The sequence below is a fragment of the Podarcis filfolensis genome (genome assembly GCF_964270895.1).
Source record: "Podarcis filfolensis genome assembly, chromosome: 9".
Taxonomy (NCBI): domain Eukaryota; kingdom Metazoa; phylum Chordata; class Lepidosauria; order Squamata; family Lacertidae; genus Podarcis; species Podarcis filfolensis.
The window spans coordinates 60,963,165-60,978,215 of record NC_139610.1 but is presented as its reverse complement, the minus strand read 5'-3'; the positions used below and the strand labels follow the sequence as shown (position 1 = coordinate 60,978,215).

The following is a 15,051-nucleotide window of genomic DNA, read 5'->3' as shown; positions in this document are numbered from 1 at the left end:
CAAGGTAGTACACAGCCATCTTGACAAGTGACCATTAAAACCCTGATCCTCCATGAATTTATCTCACCCTATTTTTAGAAAGTTGTCAGAGTCTTTAAAGGTCAGCAGCAAGACGACTGGTGACAAAAAAAAAGCAAAGCTAAGGAGTAGTCCCATTGTACTTGTCTCCCGTTCAGCAGTGGGGAGCATGAGATGGAATGGGTCAAGAAATCCCTCTGTTTGTTTTTGGTTGAATTCTAGGAAATGGGCGACAGGAATAGTATGCCCTGAAGCAAAATGAAAGCTTCACCAGTGAGATAGCACAGAATAAAGTGCCAGTAGAAGTTCTTGGGCAGCAGTACTCAATATCTTACTTGATGGAATAACACACCTCACTACCATATAGGAGTATTATTCTTGTGCGGGTGTGATTTCTGGTTTGTTTTTGCTTTTTGTTCTGTGTTTTGTGGTGACCTCTTGCCACAGCGAATGTGTGACTTAAACTGTTTGCCGAAGGGCATTTCTGTAGGAGGGTGGACAGCCTTTTGTCTGAAAGATCATATTCAAAACACTGGAGGAAAGATAATGATTCTGAGAGAAAAATCAGTCTTCAATAATCAAGCAAGGGTTGAAAGGAATGTATTAAGAGCAGATTCAGACAACTGCTAATGACATGGTAAATGCTTAAAAGCTGTCGGTTCTAGGTGCCATCTGTGGATATCAATCAAGAAGTAGGACTTGTATTGCCAAGGGAACACACAAGAAGCTACTTTATGCCAAGTCAAGCCATTGGTCCACCTAGTTCAGTAATGTCAACACTGACTGGTAACAGCTGTCACGATATTTAGCTGGTGATACATTTTGATGTTGAAAACCACATATTGCCCAGCCCTAGCCCCCCTTCATGCAAATGAAACCCCAGCAAATGTTAAAATCCTAACCCCTGTGGATTAGGCCCACTTAAGCAGTCGCTGTCTGGGCATTGCGGAGGTTCTTAAACTCAGACGTGCAATCAAAGTATATTTTTAGGATCTTTCACCTCAACTTTGCTAGCAGATTGCTGAAAACCGATGCAAATTTTTCTGAAAACATGCCAAGAGACTGCTAGTAAAATATTTACAACTAACTTTAAGATGGAAATATGTCTTCCTTATTGAGCTGTAACTTTGCTTTGAAATAGATTTGTAGAAGGAACAGATTTATTTTAGTACAAATGTCAAGCTGTTTTTGCTGTACATTCTCCAGGGGCTATTTTGTATTAATTTTTATTCAAAAGTGTAATTCTTTTTTTAAAAAAAATGAGGGAAAGAAGAGCAGCTATCTGTCATTTCTCCTATATTGTGCCCTTTTATTATGTGCTGTGACATATGGACGTTATTTATTTTGAGTTATTTATTACAAACTGTGTAATTCAAACATATAGGGTACAGTATTTCAGGCACTATATATGGGCTGCAGTTTAATGTTTTTCTAAAGATATCACTTGGGAAGATATCTATATCTATATGGCAGTTATTGAAAGTGGTTGGGTAGCATTTCCAGGGGAGAAATTATGGGAGAAATATTTAAACACTCCTGTGCAATCTGGCTCCCAGAATCTACCCCCAGCCCCCCCAGCCAGCCTTACTTCCAGTCTTGGAAACATGAGGGGGGAAGAAGGGGGATGTGACTTTGAGGAGAGGTTGTAGAGGAGAATCAGGACCCTCCAGATGTGCTTTTTTATTCTGCAATCATGATCATTTGTGCACCTAATGCTAGCCACATCTGCATCTATACATTTGAAGCAGTATCATACCACTTTAAACAATTCAGCCAAAGAATCCTGGGAACTGTAGTTTGTTAAGGGTGCTGAGAATTGCCAGGTGTCCCCCACTCCTCTCAAACAGCTGCAATTTCCCTGGGAAAAGGTATTGATTTTTAAACCACCCTAAAAATCGCAGCTCCGTGATTTATTCTTAGCACCTTCTACAAACTACGGTCTCCAAGATGTTGTAGGGGAAGGCATGACTGTTTAAAGTGATATGCTACTGCTTTAAATGTTCAGTGTAGGTATAAACAGCAGAACGTATCATTTGATGTAATAAACAAGAAATGGAAGCTGAGGGAAATCAACAGGGAGGGGGGAATGAAAAACTAATGTTTAGTATTGATATTGGATACAGGGGATGCTTGGGTTGCGAACGTGATCCGTGCGGGAAGCACGTTTGCAACCCTCAGCGTTCGCAACCCACAGCGCCGCATCTGTGGATGCGCGGGTCGCGATTCGGTGCTTCTGCGCATGCGCAAAGTGCGATTTAGAGCTTCTGTGCATGCGCAGACACTGAAACCCGGAAGTAACCATTCCGGTACTTCCAGGTTCGGCACTGTGCGCAACCCGAAAACGCACAATCTGAAGCGTCTGTAACCTGAGGTATGACTGTATTTGTTTTGAAAATGAAAAATCAATAAAATCTTTAACAAAAAAGAAATGTTCAGTGTAGGTGGTCCTGTATAAATCTACCACTAAAGCAGCATTATTGCATCAATGACATCTTGCAGAATACAACCTGCCCCACCCCTCAAAAAACCCCCACTCACCAGTCTGGAGAGGCCTTTGACAATTAGAGAAAGATTAAGCCCTACCTCATATTAGTTGTCCTCTAGGTAGTGCTGGATTGTGATTCCTGCCATTCCTAACCATTAGCCACAATGTCCAACAATATCTAGAGGGCTACAGGCTCCCTCTTCCTGATATTACCGTCTTCCTCTAGGTCTCAGTTGCATTACATTATCATTTATGCCTCATAACATTAATTTCCTCAGAGAGCCATTTTCTGACCAGTGTAGGCGATCAGTTCTCCGAAGCTGAGTTTCATTGCTCCTGATCTTGGAGCGTTTCCAGTTAATCATCTCCTTCCTGTTTTCAAATCTATATTTTACAAAACATTCCTTGTAATGAATGTTCATTTCAATAATATTTTAAGAAAGCAATCTGTTGCCTTTGATTCCCCCCCCCCCTTTACTGGATATCCTTCTCATTGTGTGGGAAGAAGCTTCTTGTTATATAAGGATATGCGAACATTTATTTATGTATCTTCTGTTATAAGCAAAAGGGTTAGGAGTGAGGCCTTTATCTTTTCCTCAAAGGCCTGTTTTCTCTCAGGTCAATAAATGTATTTTTGCCAACCCACCAACATTTGTATCAATACTATTCTATTGGAGTGTGGTGATTTAGAACTGTTGGTTTAATGGCTTTTTATTTTGCTGTGCTAATAGTTTGAAGAGTCCCAAGGATATATTGTATGCATGGTGTAGAGTAGCCATTGCTAACCTGGTGCAGTCCAGATGTTTTGAACTGCAACTCCATTAGCCTCAGCCAGCAGTTTCCTAGAATTTCACATTTAAAATTTGGGTTACGTGGAATGTCACACTGTGGCTTTGTATTTTTTAGTAATGCTCCAATCACTGCCTTTTCATTGCAGGGATATTGAACACTCTACCATACCCTCCAACATTCCTCAGTTGAAAATAGGGGCATTTCTCCCTACCTTCCCCAACTGACCCTCCTCGACACCCCATTTTTGTTCCGTCCCCGCAGAGCATTTCCTTTCAGAAAAATGCTGAGTGCCACCACCGCTACACCAATGGGACACAGCACCCATGTCCTTCATGGTCATGTTCCCAATTTAGTTAATTTAATTCTTTAGTAGATTTACAAAAAGAAAAACAGACGCCAATAAATTTTAGAGGGGGGCAAGATTAGACATGGATGCACAAAATAAAAAAAATCAAGACTCCTTGTGCTCTGCTCTGCTCCGCTTCCCCTTTCTTCCCACGGGGGGGGGGGGGCTCTGATTTTGGCAGGGAGGACACTCTGATTTCTCTCCCCCTCCTTTTTTGCCTCAAGCCTAAAAAATAATTGAAGCAAAATAACTAGCTTTGATGTGGGTGAAATGGATGAGAATGGGTCCTTCTCAATTTGGTACAGTCTCTCTCTCTCTCTCTCTCTCTCTCTCTCTCTCTCTCTCTCTCTCTCTCTCACACACACACACACACAAGTTTATAACCTATAGAATCGTAATTTTTGAAATATAGAGGAGCTTACACACATGCCACAATATTTTACTGACAGTCACCAAAAAGCAATATACCATGATCCATCTTTAAAACACAAAACATATTTATATTAGTTCCTCCCCCAGAAGAGCAAGAATCTCCGTAGCCTAAGCTTATTAAATCACTTGTGCAAAAAAGCAACCTATTTGGATGAAAGGAGAAAGCTTGAAATAACTTGGTGAAATAGTGTTGGCTCTCTTGACGGTTTGTCTGAAGCATTAAGCATTCTATCTTCAGATATGTGAATATAAAATAATGCCATGCTTTGGTTTGACATGGATTAAAAATTGATACTGTTTTCAAGAAGATGATCTGAAGTTTGTCTTATGCCAACTGCTTTATTTTTTTTTAAGTAACAAATGACTGACTGGATGAATGAAGCTGGAGAGAGAAACAACATAACCTGCTGCTTTGGTGTATAAAATCCTCATTCAGTCTGGCATGTCTTGGGCAATCAAACATACTTGCTTTAATATCAAGTGTCTGCTACATGGAGAGGAAGTACAGTTGGTGCAGCATAATTAAGCTCAGAGTCAAGGAGAGTGAGCATGCAGACAGACACTTGTAATGCTTAGAGGGCCTTTAACAAACACAGCCATTTAGTTCCTGTTGGAGAGGAAATGTTAACGGACATTCCTTCAATCTCGTACATGGTTATTGGAGATTGAGTTCCATTATTATTATTATTATTATTATTATTATTATTATTATTATTATCATCATCATCATCACAAACTGATCTGGAAAAGTAGAAAACTGAACATAAGGTTGCAAAAATTAGAAACCCAGAGAAACTGAAATTGACAGGTTCCCTCATCTCTCTAGATTCATACCTTTGTTATACCTATATATGTGACTTACATTTACTTACAGTGCCTTATTCACAAATGGTTAAAGGTAAAGGGACCCCTGACCATTAGGTCCAGTCGTGGCCGACTCTGGGGTTGCGGTGCTCATCTCACTTTTTTGGCCGAGGGAGCCGGCGTACAGCTTCCGGGTCATGTGGCCAGCATGACTAAGCCGCTTCTGGCGAACCAGAGCAGCGCACGGAAACACCGTTTACCTTCCCGCTGGAGTGGTACCTATTTATCTACTTGCACTTTGACGTGCTTTCGAACTGCTAGGTTGGCAGGAGCAGGGACCGAGCAATGGGAGCTCACCCCATTGCGGGGATTCAAACCACCGACCTAGGCTCTGTGGTTTAACCCACAGGTTACTTCATGCTTAATGTACTCAGAGTCACTAATTAATCTGTTCTGTACAGGTTTTGTACAAAATAAATGGTGGCCAATCACACCTTTGTTGTGACAAAGAAGAATTCAAGGTTGCAGAGAGCACAGGAGAGGGGTCCAAGCATGGGGTCCAACATTGGTGAAAGAACCGGCCAGTGCTAGTTAACCATATGCACTGAATCCCCAAATAGAACTAAGATTAGGAACCAGGCATTCACAATTTCAGAAAATGCCATGGCAGATGATCCTCTGGGTCTCATCCAACTGTACAGTTATGATTCTAAGATGGGGGCACTCCCTTGTTCATTTCAACAAATATTTTCAAGAAGAAACGTTTGTGTCCTGAGTCCTGACTCAACAGATCTTGCAAGCTAACCATTCCTCACAAAATGAAGAAATTTTGAGCTATGCTAATTCAAATGTGGGGAAAACACAAAATAGAGGCCCTCTGCTGCCTTCCAGCAACATATCCACAACTGTTTTGTTGAACTTCAAGTTTAAACAGCTGTTAATTAAGTGCAAAGCTTAAATCAGGGTTTGATGAAGGACTGTGCAATATGCATTTCCCCTGCGGCAAAATGCATAGACAACTTTGGCAAAGCAAGTGAGTTTGAGTGAGATTGTACAATGGTTGTCAGCAGCCAAAGCCCAGCAGACAGGGATTTTAATAGCAGATCTGCCACTATCTTAGACTGTTGCTCTATAGCAGTCTTTATCGAAAAGGACAATTGATCAGCTAACGAAGAGCACCATCTCAGGTTCTGGCACTTCAGTACATATTACTGCATCAATAAATCTTCTGCTGTGTGCAAATAGACTAAAGTTGTTGATTTCACTTGGTTAATGCTTGTACTCCACAGAAGGCGAACACCGGCACATACTGTAGAAAAACTAGCATAGTATTACAATTCACTTTTGCTGTCTCCATCTCTCACAACGGAGCGTATTGAGCTTAAGAGGCTCATTTACATGACACCATATCTGGGCAATTACTCTGGACTCACTCATTTGGAGGGGAGAGTCTCTTCTGAACTTTCAGAGTGCAAACGATTCTGAAAGACATTTCTTTTGTATTTTAAAATCTCCTTTGTGTAATTAAATTGTAGCCTAATCCATCCATGTTCCTTTTATCATTCAGGGTTCAAGTTGGAATTGTTTAATTTTCATGCCTTCCACTTCCCAACCCACCAAGATCCTTAATTTCCCCCAGGATCTTTATATATATATATATATATATATATATATATATATATATATATATATGAGATTTTATCAAGACTTTTCATAATACATTGCAATAAGAAACAAACTAATCTAAGCCAAAAATGGAGAATACAAAGTCCTGTTTCACAAGGTGAAAGAGCAGTTATCCCACACAGCATTTGTCCCACACAGAGAAAGGCGAACCCTCCCAGCTCTCAGCTGGGAGCTTCCCTTTCTTCTCCCATCCTCCCACCCTGGGCCAGGAAGCAGCACGTTATATGGAGATGAGTAGGGATTGGTACAAAAAGGGAGCTTGAGAAAATATAAAAAATATTGTGGGGGAATAGGAGGGCTGGAGCATAGAGGGAACTCGTGGTGGCATCTCAACAACCAGAAATCATTCTGTCCATTACCTCTAGGCTAGTTCTTTAAACTCCAGCAGCTTCTTCCAGTCACAAAGAGGATAAGAGACAGGACCAGCTCGTGACATTCAAATCATATCCACCACAATTCCTTTAAAAACAATGTGGGGCACTGACCACTGGGATATTCCTCGGGGCAAGCCAGAAATGTGAATTGGTGATGCATAGATGCAGACAGCATCTCATTAAGTCCTCAGTAAGTTAGGGGTACTCGCCCTATCTGTAAAACTTGTTTCAGTTTCAAATCGTTTGCAACAAGACAAATAGATTTGTAATGATGCAAAGTTCAATGTGGTCAACACAGCCTTTCTGTAATGAAAAAAACTTTCTCTAAACTTTAGCCTAAAGCATTTGCTGTACTTTGTTTAACCAGCCTGGTGTTTACACATCCAAGTTTTATTGGTCACTGAAGAGACATCCTACTGTATGCTTATTAAAAGTTAATTACTGTAGCTTCAAGACACTGAATAAGAAGTATCTAATGAACTTTTAAATGGTATCAATTCCATAATTATTTACATCAGTGTTTATAGCTTGGCTAGTTTTCAACTGTGACCAGGCAATGTATGGAGCACAGATGAAGGGACAGTTGAAAGAAATCCAGGTTTCTGATTTTTTGCAGAATTTGCATCTTCTGAACTTGTGAACTTATTATGTTTCTTTTGGAATTTTTTACCCCAGGGTACATTTATTTCCTCCAGGATTCATCTCTATATTCTTCTAGCCGTTCTCCTCCTAGTACTTTTCTATTATCTGAAGCATATTAAGTTTTAACCATATGCAGTCTTTCTGTAGCAAACTTGCTATGTCTCTTGCTATGTTACCCAAGCGGAAGGACTATCCAGTATGTGCACAAGTCATTGAGATACCAGGCCATGCACCTGCGATAAAAATGAGTCGCACAACTAACTAAGATAGTTAGCTAACCCATGTTCAGATATCACAAGATCATAGAGTTAGATGGGGCCCAGTGAATCATCTTTTGCAGCAGTTTTCAAACTATATGCCTTCAGGAAATATTATTGGTATCAGCTGATCAGTCAGCAATGAACGCCCTGGTGTTGAAGTAGATACAGAGTATGTTGTAAGGCACCTTCCAGTCTTCATGCTTAGGAACTTCAATTAAGTTTAACAGTAGTTTAAAACCATAGTCTTCATCTGAGTGGTTAGGACAAGGGTGGCCAATGTGGTACCCTCCATATCTTGTGGACTCCAATGCCCATCTTGCATGACCATTGGTCATGCTGGCTGGGACTGAGGGAAATTGTAGTCCACCACATACGGCGGACACCACATTGATGTTTTATTGTGTTTTTAATATTATGTTGGTAGTTGCCCAGAGTAGCACATAAATAATAAAATAATAATATTTATTATTAATTTACTCTTGAGGATAATGAACACTGCCTATTCTTTCTATATCTTTTCAACATTTCCTATGTGCTAGGATTCTTCTTCTCCACTGTACCAACCCATCTTCTTTTCTCTGGGCAAATCATAAGCAGTACTTTTATCTTTCCTATCTTACTGCAATAAAAAAATTCACCTTCTAGACATTTTCTGATCTTTTGTATCTCCTCTGGCATTATTCTCGTCAACCTCCTTCTTGCACTGTGGTGTACTCTCCTCAACTGGCCTGGCCTGAAAAAGCCATGACCCTTCCTGTGATCAGAGCAAGCCCCGAACTGAACTGGACAGGATTCAGATATGTGTGGTTTTTTCCCCACAAGATAGGGGGGAAAGAAAGAGGAAAGAAACCTTGTTATAAAACAAGGTGGAATTTGGCTTGGCCATTCTTTAGTGAATGTTCAAAATATGGTCACTGTCAATGTTAACATGTGACTGCTGATAACCACACGTGAATTGTATGATTGCCTATTTGTGGCTGCATTCACACAGCAGTTTATCCCATTTTCCCAATGTTCCCTTAACTGCTCGTTTCCCCATTATACATGAGCTGTCACATGGCATGAAATAAAGCAGAATATAGTGCAAGTTTAGCATTCATTTCCATGTTATTTGCCAGTGTCCGTTCCCTCCCCGGAAGCACATAACAGGAAATGGACACCAAAGATGGACTATATTCTGCTATAATTCTGGAAGTGGCTTTTATATTGTGTGAAAGCTGAAATATAATGCAGGAATTAACGGTTAGGTAGACACTAGGGAAACAGAACAAACTGGCAAGTGAATGCAGCCTGTGTCTATGCTAACTCTACATGTCCTGCTTTTTACGCATGCACAAATGACTACTTAGATAGCTGTCAACATCCACTCAACCATCCCCGACATTTCAAACATTCACAGAAACTGAATTCTTGTGAAATGGTTGATGGTCACAAAATTTAAGGCATTCATGTAACACATTCGCTGTAAACTGTTGGAGACTGTGGGAACCTGATTGTTGTTTTAGATAAGCACTGTGAACCATTAGAGAACCTGGAAACAAACAGCGATCAACAACTTCAGTTAAGCATCTTGGGTAAAGGAACTTGTTCTCTTAAGGAGGCCACATTAATATGTAATCCATGCACACTCCTTTTCACTCAGCCTGATTTCTGACAAGTTTGAAAGTGCCTGTCATATGCTTTAATTTCTTTCCCTCTCCGGTAAACAAGATGCGTTATTTGTCGGAAGTCTCTCTCTTTCTCTTCCTCTCTTTTAGTGCCATCATTTCCTCGCCATTTTTAATTTGCTGTGACTATTAAATGCTGACACCCCTTGCTCCAAAAAAAATGTGTTTTATTTACAGGGCACAGCTTATGGAAGTGCTCCTGTTCCTTCTCGCAGGCAATTATGTGAGTCTCTTAAATTCTGCTCTGTGTTGTAAAGATGACTATATGTGTTCATGTGCTGTATAGCATGGCATGCTGATAGAGATGACACACCCCAAGGTCAATATGCAACCAGCAGTGTTGCATATTGCCTGTAACGTGTTTGTAGCTAACAACACACCCTTCTTTCCTTATTTGGTCTGTCCTTCGTCCAGCGCAGCTGTCATTGAGGGCAACCCCTGTGCTCCATAGAGCTGTGATGAAAGTTGGAAAAACTCCACGATGACTCAAAGTCTGAAGAAAGATGCTTGTTGGGCTTGAGCCGTCATGCATTCTGTTGAAGCTGGTGCATGTCTCGGTCTCTAGCGCCGTACGGAATTGAGGCTAGTTAAGGACCTTGTTTCTAGCTTCTTGTTAAATTTTCCTGTCCAATTACCCTCAGTCAGGCAAGCAAAATCTAAAACAACTTGTTAGGTCTTTTTTTATTATTATTTTAAAATGCAGTTTTAAGCAGCTTCCAGTCAAGGCTACGCCACCGTTGCTTCCGATTAACCTGCAGAGAGCACCTGAGAAATCTCAGGAAGTTGCAATAATAAGCTACCTACTCTGTACGAAAAGGTAGAATTTTGCAAGATCACAGAATTAGTTTCTCAGTTCTAATGACAGTGCAGAGTGAGTTACCTGCCAACCAACCTGCTTGTCTTAAGATCGGTGTAGGTTAAACATGCAGAACTTCCAAAGGTAGTCTGACTTTTAGAACTTTTTCTTTTTTCTTTTTCCAAATCCCACTTCTGCCTCTTTCTTCCTCCCTTCCTCCCGCCCTCTCTCTCTCTCTCTCTCTCTCTTTGCCTTTCCCCATTAGCGTGTCCATTTGCGGGGCATCCATTCTGTTCCACATGCACATAATATGCTACAGCAGTGCACTGCATCAATTATGGTTATCGCACAATGCATCACAGCGATGAATGCCAATTTGCCAATTCATCATCACATGACATTGCTGGCTTCTTCACCAAGCGCAGTCCAGTTGAAACAATGCTTCTCTTTCATTGTTGCCAGTCTTGTTGCTTGCATCACATTCACCGAGGCTGATAATATGGATCAGTTGGGGTAAAAAAAGTGCTTAATAACATTTGTCTGCTGATACGGGTCTTGTGAAAACAGAAAGAATGTAATCTGTGTGATGACGGTCTCTCCCTTGTGACACTATGGGAAGAGTTTGACTTTGCTAGATGGAATTACAGCTCCTGAGAAAGGATGGAAGGATTAACTGTGCTATTATTAATGAAGGTAGAAGGAGATGAGGAATTACTCCTCGTTAAGACTCTGCTTTTCTGAATGCCTGGATTAATTAAAGGAGAGGAGCTTTCTGTGAGGCGGTTGATGGGAACAAGATGTCCTCAAGGTGGAGATGGAGGAATTTAATAAGAACTGGATTTTGAGATGTCGACACGCTTTTCATCCAAAGCAAACACGCCTGTCTAGATCTTGACACAGGATTTCATGGTCTTCAAAATTATTGGTAGATGTATCCGTGAGATTTCCCTTCACCTGATATTTTCTCTAGTGGAATGATGCCACTATTGTATCTTTACTTCCGGTAAACATGCAACCTCCTTGGTCCTGAGAAGATTATACAGTGAATGACAGTAGCTCAGAGCAAAGCTCGAGAGATGCTGTGAGTCAGCTCCAACCAGCCTTCCCCAGCCTGTTTTAGACTACTATTATTAATAAAAGTTTTGTGGCTTTTTGCTGGGCTCTATCAATAATTTTATCACATATACTGCTTAGAGGGTCCAGTGATTAAATGGTCTGAATCAATATTTCTAAATGAGCAAATATGCTTTCCATCAGCCCTGTCTACTGGCTATGCTGGCTGGGGCTGATGCGAGTTACAGTCCAATACATTTGGAGGGCACCTGGTGTAGGTAATACTAAACTAGAAGGAGCAATGGTCTGGCTCATCCTGCTTCCTATGATCTTGTGGATCCTATGATCATTAGTGAACACAATGAAAGAGCCAGTACTTGTAGGGAAGCAGAAATTGCAGGCTCAGGGGCACTGACTCAATCTCTAGGTCACTTACACATGCAAAAGAAATACAGTGGTACCTCTGGCTAAGACATCACATTATCCATTATAACAGCTAATCCATTATAACAGCTTTTTGGGCCACAAATCTTCAACTTTACAGTGGTAAGCAAACTGGCATTGAACTGATACTCCAGGTAGATCCTAGAAGGGTAGATTCACCCTAGCAGAATATTTCACATTCCTGGTATAGAGTGGCTGTGGGTGGTTTTTTTGAGAAGAGGTGAAAGGAGGGGGGAAGTGTCCAAAAGGAAACTGTATGGTTCATTCCAGCCAGGGGAGGCTTGATTGCAGAAGGGGATGAGGTGATGAGAATTTGAAGAGGGGGTCAGAGAACAAGACCTCTTGACTCATATAGGCAGTTTGACACTCCCACAAGTTCTATTCTCTCTCAGCCCTAGCCCACCAAAACATCACCTAGCTGCTATGATCTTTAGAGGAAGTCCTGCACTGCTGCCGCTGGACAAGTGTGAGGAAGAAGCCCCAAACCCCTCCAGGAAATCTCTTGTGTTGTTTATTTACTGGTGCCTGCCTCCTATGTGCTTTGAGTAAAAATGGAGGCGTGTACATGCTCAGTTACACAAAAGGAGCATTTGGCAAAGTTTTACTGAGCTTGTTGTGTCACTGGGACAGATATCTTTGGATATGTCAGAAGGAGTGTGACTGGAATTATGAGTACTTGCTGATGGTTTTAATTACCTGCACTTGTTTGTAAATGGTATAGCGAAAGGCTCTTCGGTAGTTCACTGGCCTAATGATTTTTCCAGGGGACAAATGATGATGTCTTTCCTCTATATTGCCTCATTTTATTGTGGGTCTTATCCTTGCACTTCCCAAGCTCTTTGCTCTGATCCTCAAAATATAGAGGCTCTTTATGTTTGAAACCTGCTGGTGGATACAGGCTCAGAGGTCATATTCCTTTGACTGAGATATGGCATTCAAAATAGGTTCTGGTACTAAGACCTGCTGAGCTCTGGTCCTTGAGTCAAATTTTGTCCTTCAGCACTGATGCCAGACAGAATTTAGTAACTGCTCCAGAAAACACTTAACCTGGGAATAAACTAAAATTAATGAGACTTACTTTTGAATAGATGTGCATAAGAATGTGAACGATATCATGCTTCTGACCTGTTCCTTTAGTCCACCATGCTTGATATTTTATGTAAACCACTTTAGAGAACTGTCAGGACAAAAAACCCTGTGCAGAAATGTTGTAAATAAACGAGGCACGCTTTTAAATTTTGGTCTGCAGGAACTTTTTCTGCTGTCACCTTAAGACTGAACAGACTGCAGGCAGGGCTAAACTCTGCCCTCTCCCAGCCAGAAACATCTATTTCCCTGTTTTTAATTACATTCAGCCAGAGGAAAGACTTCTGTTTAACACAAAAGCTCACATGACACATTGTAAACTTTCACCCCGATAAGTGCAGATGTCTAGATCAGAATTTATTAACGAAACAGAGTAGTCTTTCAGTCTCTCATTCAGCCTTAAAAGGATGGTTGTATGAGGTGTCTTGACTTTTTTTAAAACTTACATTTGGAGACAGATATATCTGAGCAAATCTTTTCTATACGTATGAAGTAATCCAGGACTGAGGTTCTGAGGGAGGATCTGAGGGAGAAGAGCCTCCATCTTATTCCTTTTAAAAGTTGTTTGGTACATAATGCATGTGTGTGACTGACTAAGAAAATACTTTTTCACAGAGTGCACAGTTAAACTATGGAATTTGCTCCTACAAGAAATACTAATGGCCACCAACTTGGGCGGCTTAAAAGGAGAATTAGACAGATTCGTGGAGAACGAGGCTAACTGTAGCTGCTAACCTTGATGGCTGTGTTCCATCTCAACTGCCAGAAATAAGATGTTTTGGAATACCAGTTCCTGGAAACTGCAGGTGGAGAGAATGCTTTTGTATTCAGGTCCTCCTCCCATGATTCCCATCTGCATCTGGCTGTCCACTGTGACAGCAGGAGGCTCGACTAGATGGGTCTGATCCAGCAGGCTTGTCTTAATGTTCTAATGTACTTCAGAACAAACTGAACATGGAGAAAGAATAGAAAGAGCATATGAAGAATTATATGCCTTTTCATATAAAGGGTAGATGGGATTTCTATAATACAATTGATTTTTGACAGAATCATTTTTTCTGAAAACTTCTATAATGGGTGGGTGCTTTCTTAAAAAAGTGTTTTTGTGTGTGTCATGTAATGTGATACACTGACACCCAGCAGTCAATTCTGAACCCTTTTCAGGTTGTGATGCAGATTCCAAGGCTAGACCTTGCTCAGATGTTGACCCGGAGGGTGTTTCCTTTAGTCCAGGGTACCCGGAGTAATTTGGAAAAGCTAGGCTCTGGAATTCAGCAGGGCTCAGGAAGAAGGTTCTGTGCTGCTGGGAGCAGAAGTCCAGGTTCCTTATATGCATAATGAGCAGGACTGTTCCATCCAAAGGCTTCTTACTGCCTTCTAATGACCGAGGGCAAATATGTACACCCTGTTTTTCCCTATCATGGTAGGTCAATAGACTATGTCTTAACCTCAGATCTGGTGGTTCCATGTTCAGATCCTCAAAAGGGGAGTAAATAGATTTCAGCAAGAATCATAATTTGGAAAGTTTGAATTCCAGCATTATCTATTCCTTAAATCCATAAGAAGATATTTTTCTGTAGAACCTTTTGGAGTTTAATTTTTCCTTTAGAATTTGCATGGGGGGATAGATTGTGGGTTTATGCTAGAGAGCAAGAAATGTGGTTCTACACATGTCTACTAGGAAATAAGTCTCGCTGGGACTGACTTCTGGTTAAGTCAGTACAGCCCCCCCCCAAGTTACATGGGGGTTATGTTCTGCCCCCACAAATGAAAATCTCCTAATTTGGGAGTACCCTCAAAACACTCTGTAAACACCCTCTCTGCCACTGTTTCTCCAATCCAGTCCAAAGATTCTGTACCCTCAAATATCCACAACTAGAATAGAAACTTGGGGGCCGGATGGAGGACACATAGAGAAGTGGCTGCTGCTGCAATATCACATGCATCAGCTGTTAAGATGGGGAGGCTGAGCAGCCTAAAGAAAGCCCCGCTGCGCCTCCCGTCTCTTCAGGGCTTCTTCTGTCCTCACTGATGTCCTCTTCAGGCTCTGGGGAGAATCTCCTCGTGAGCCACAAGGACTCTCCAGTTCTTTCCCGCCATTTCCAGGTTTGAATGGAATTATTTATATAGTTCCCTGCATATAAGCAGTTGCACGTGAGTCAATCA

General features: G+C 41.2%; 1 protein-coding gene across 5 annotated transcripts in view; it reads left to right on the top strand.

Moving 5' to 3' along the window:
* The window catches only part of CCSER1 (coiled-coil serine rich protein 1), a 709,135-nt gene that overhangs the window by 539,260 nt on the left and 154,824 nt on the right, over positions 1-15,051 (top strand). For 3 of the 5 annotated variants that reach the window (XM_083571141.1, XM_083571145.1, XM_083571144.1), the window contains exon 10: positions 9,684-9,729. The exons of the other annotated variants lie outside the window; for them this stretch is intronic. In XM_083571141.1, the coding sequence (XP_083427267.1) occupies positions 9,684-9,729 (46 nt within the window). The remainder of the gene's footprint in view (positions 1-9,683; positions 9,730-15,051) is intronic. 5 annotated transcript variants of the gene reach the window in all.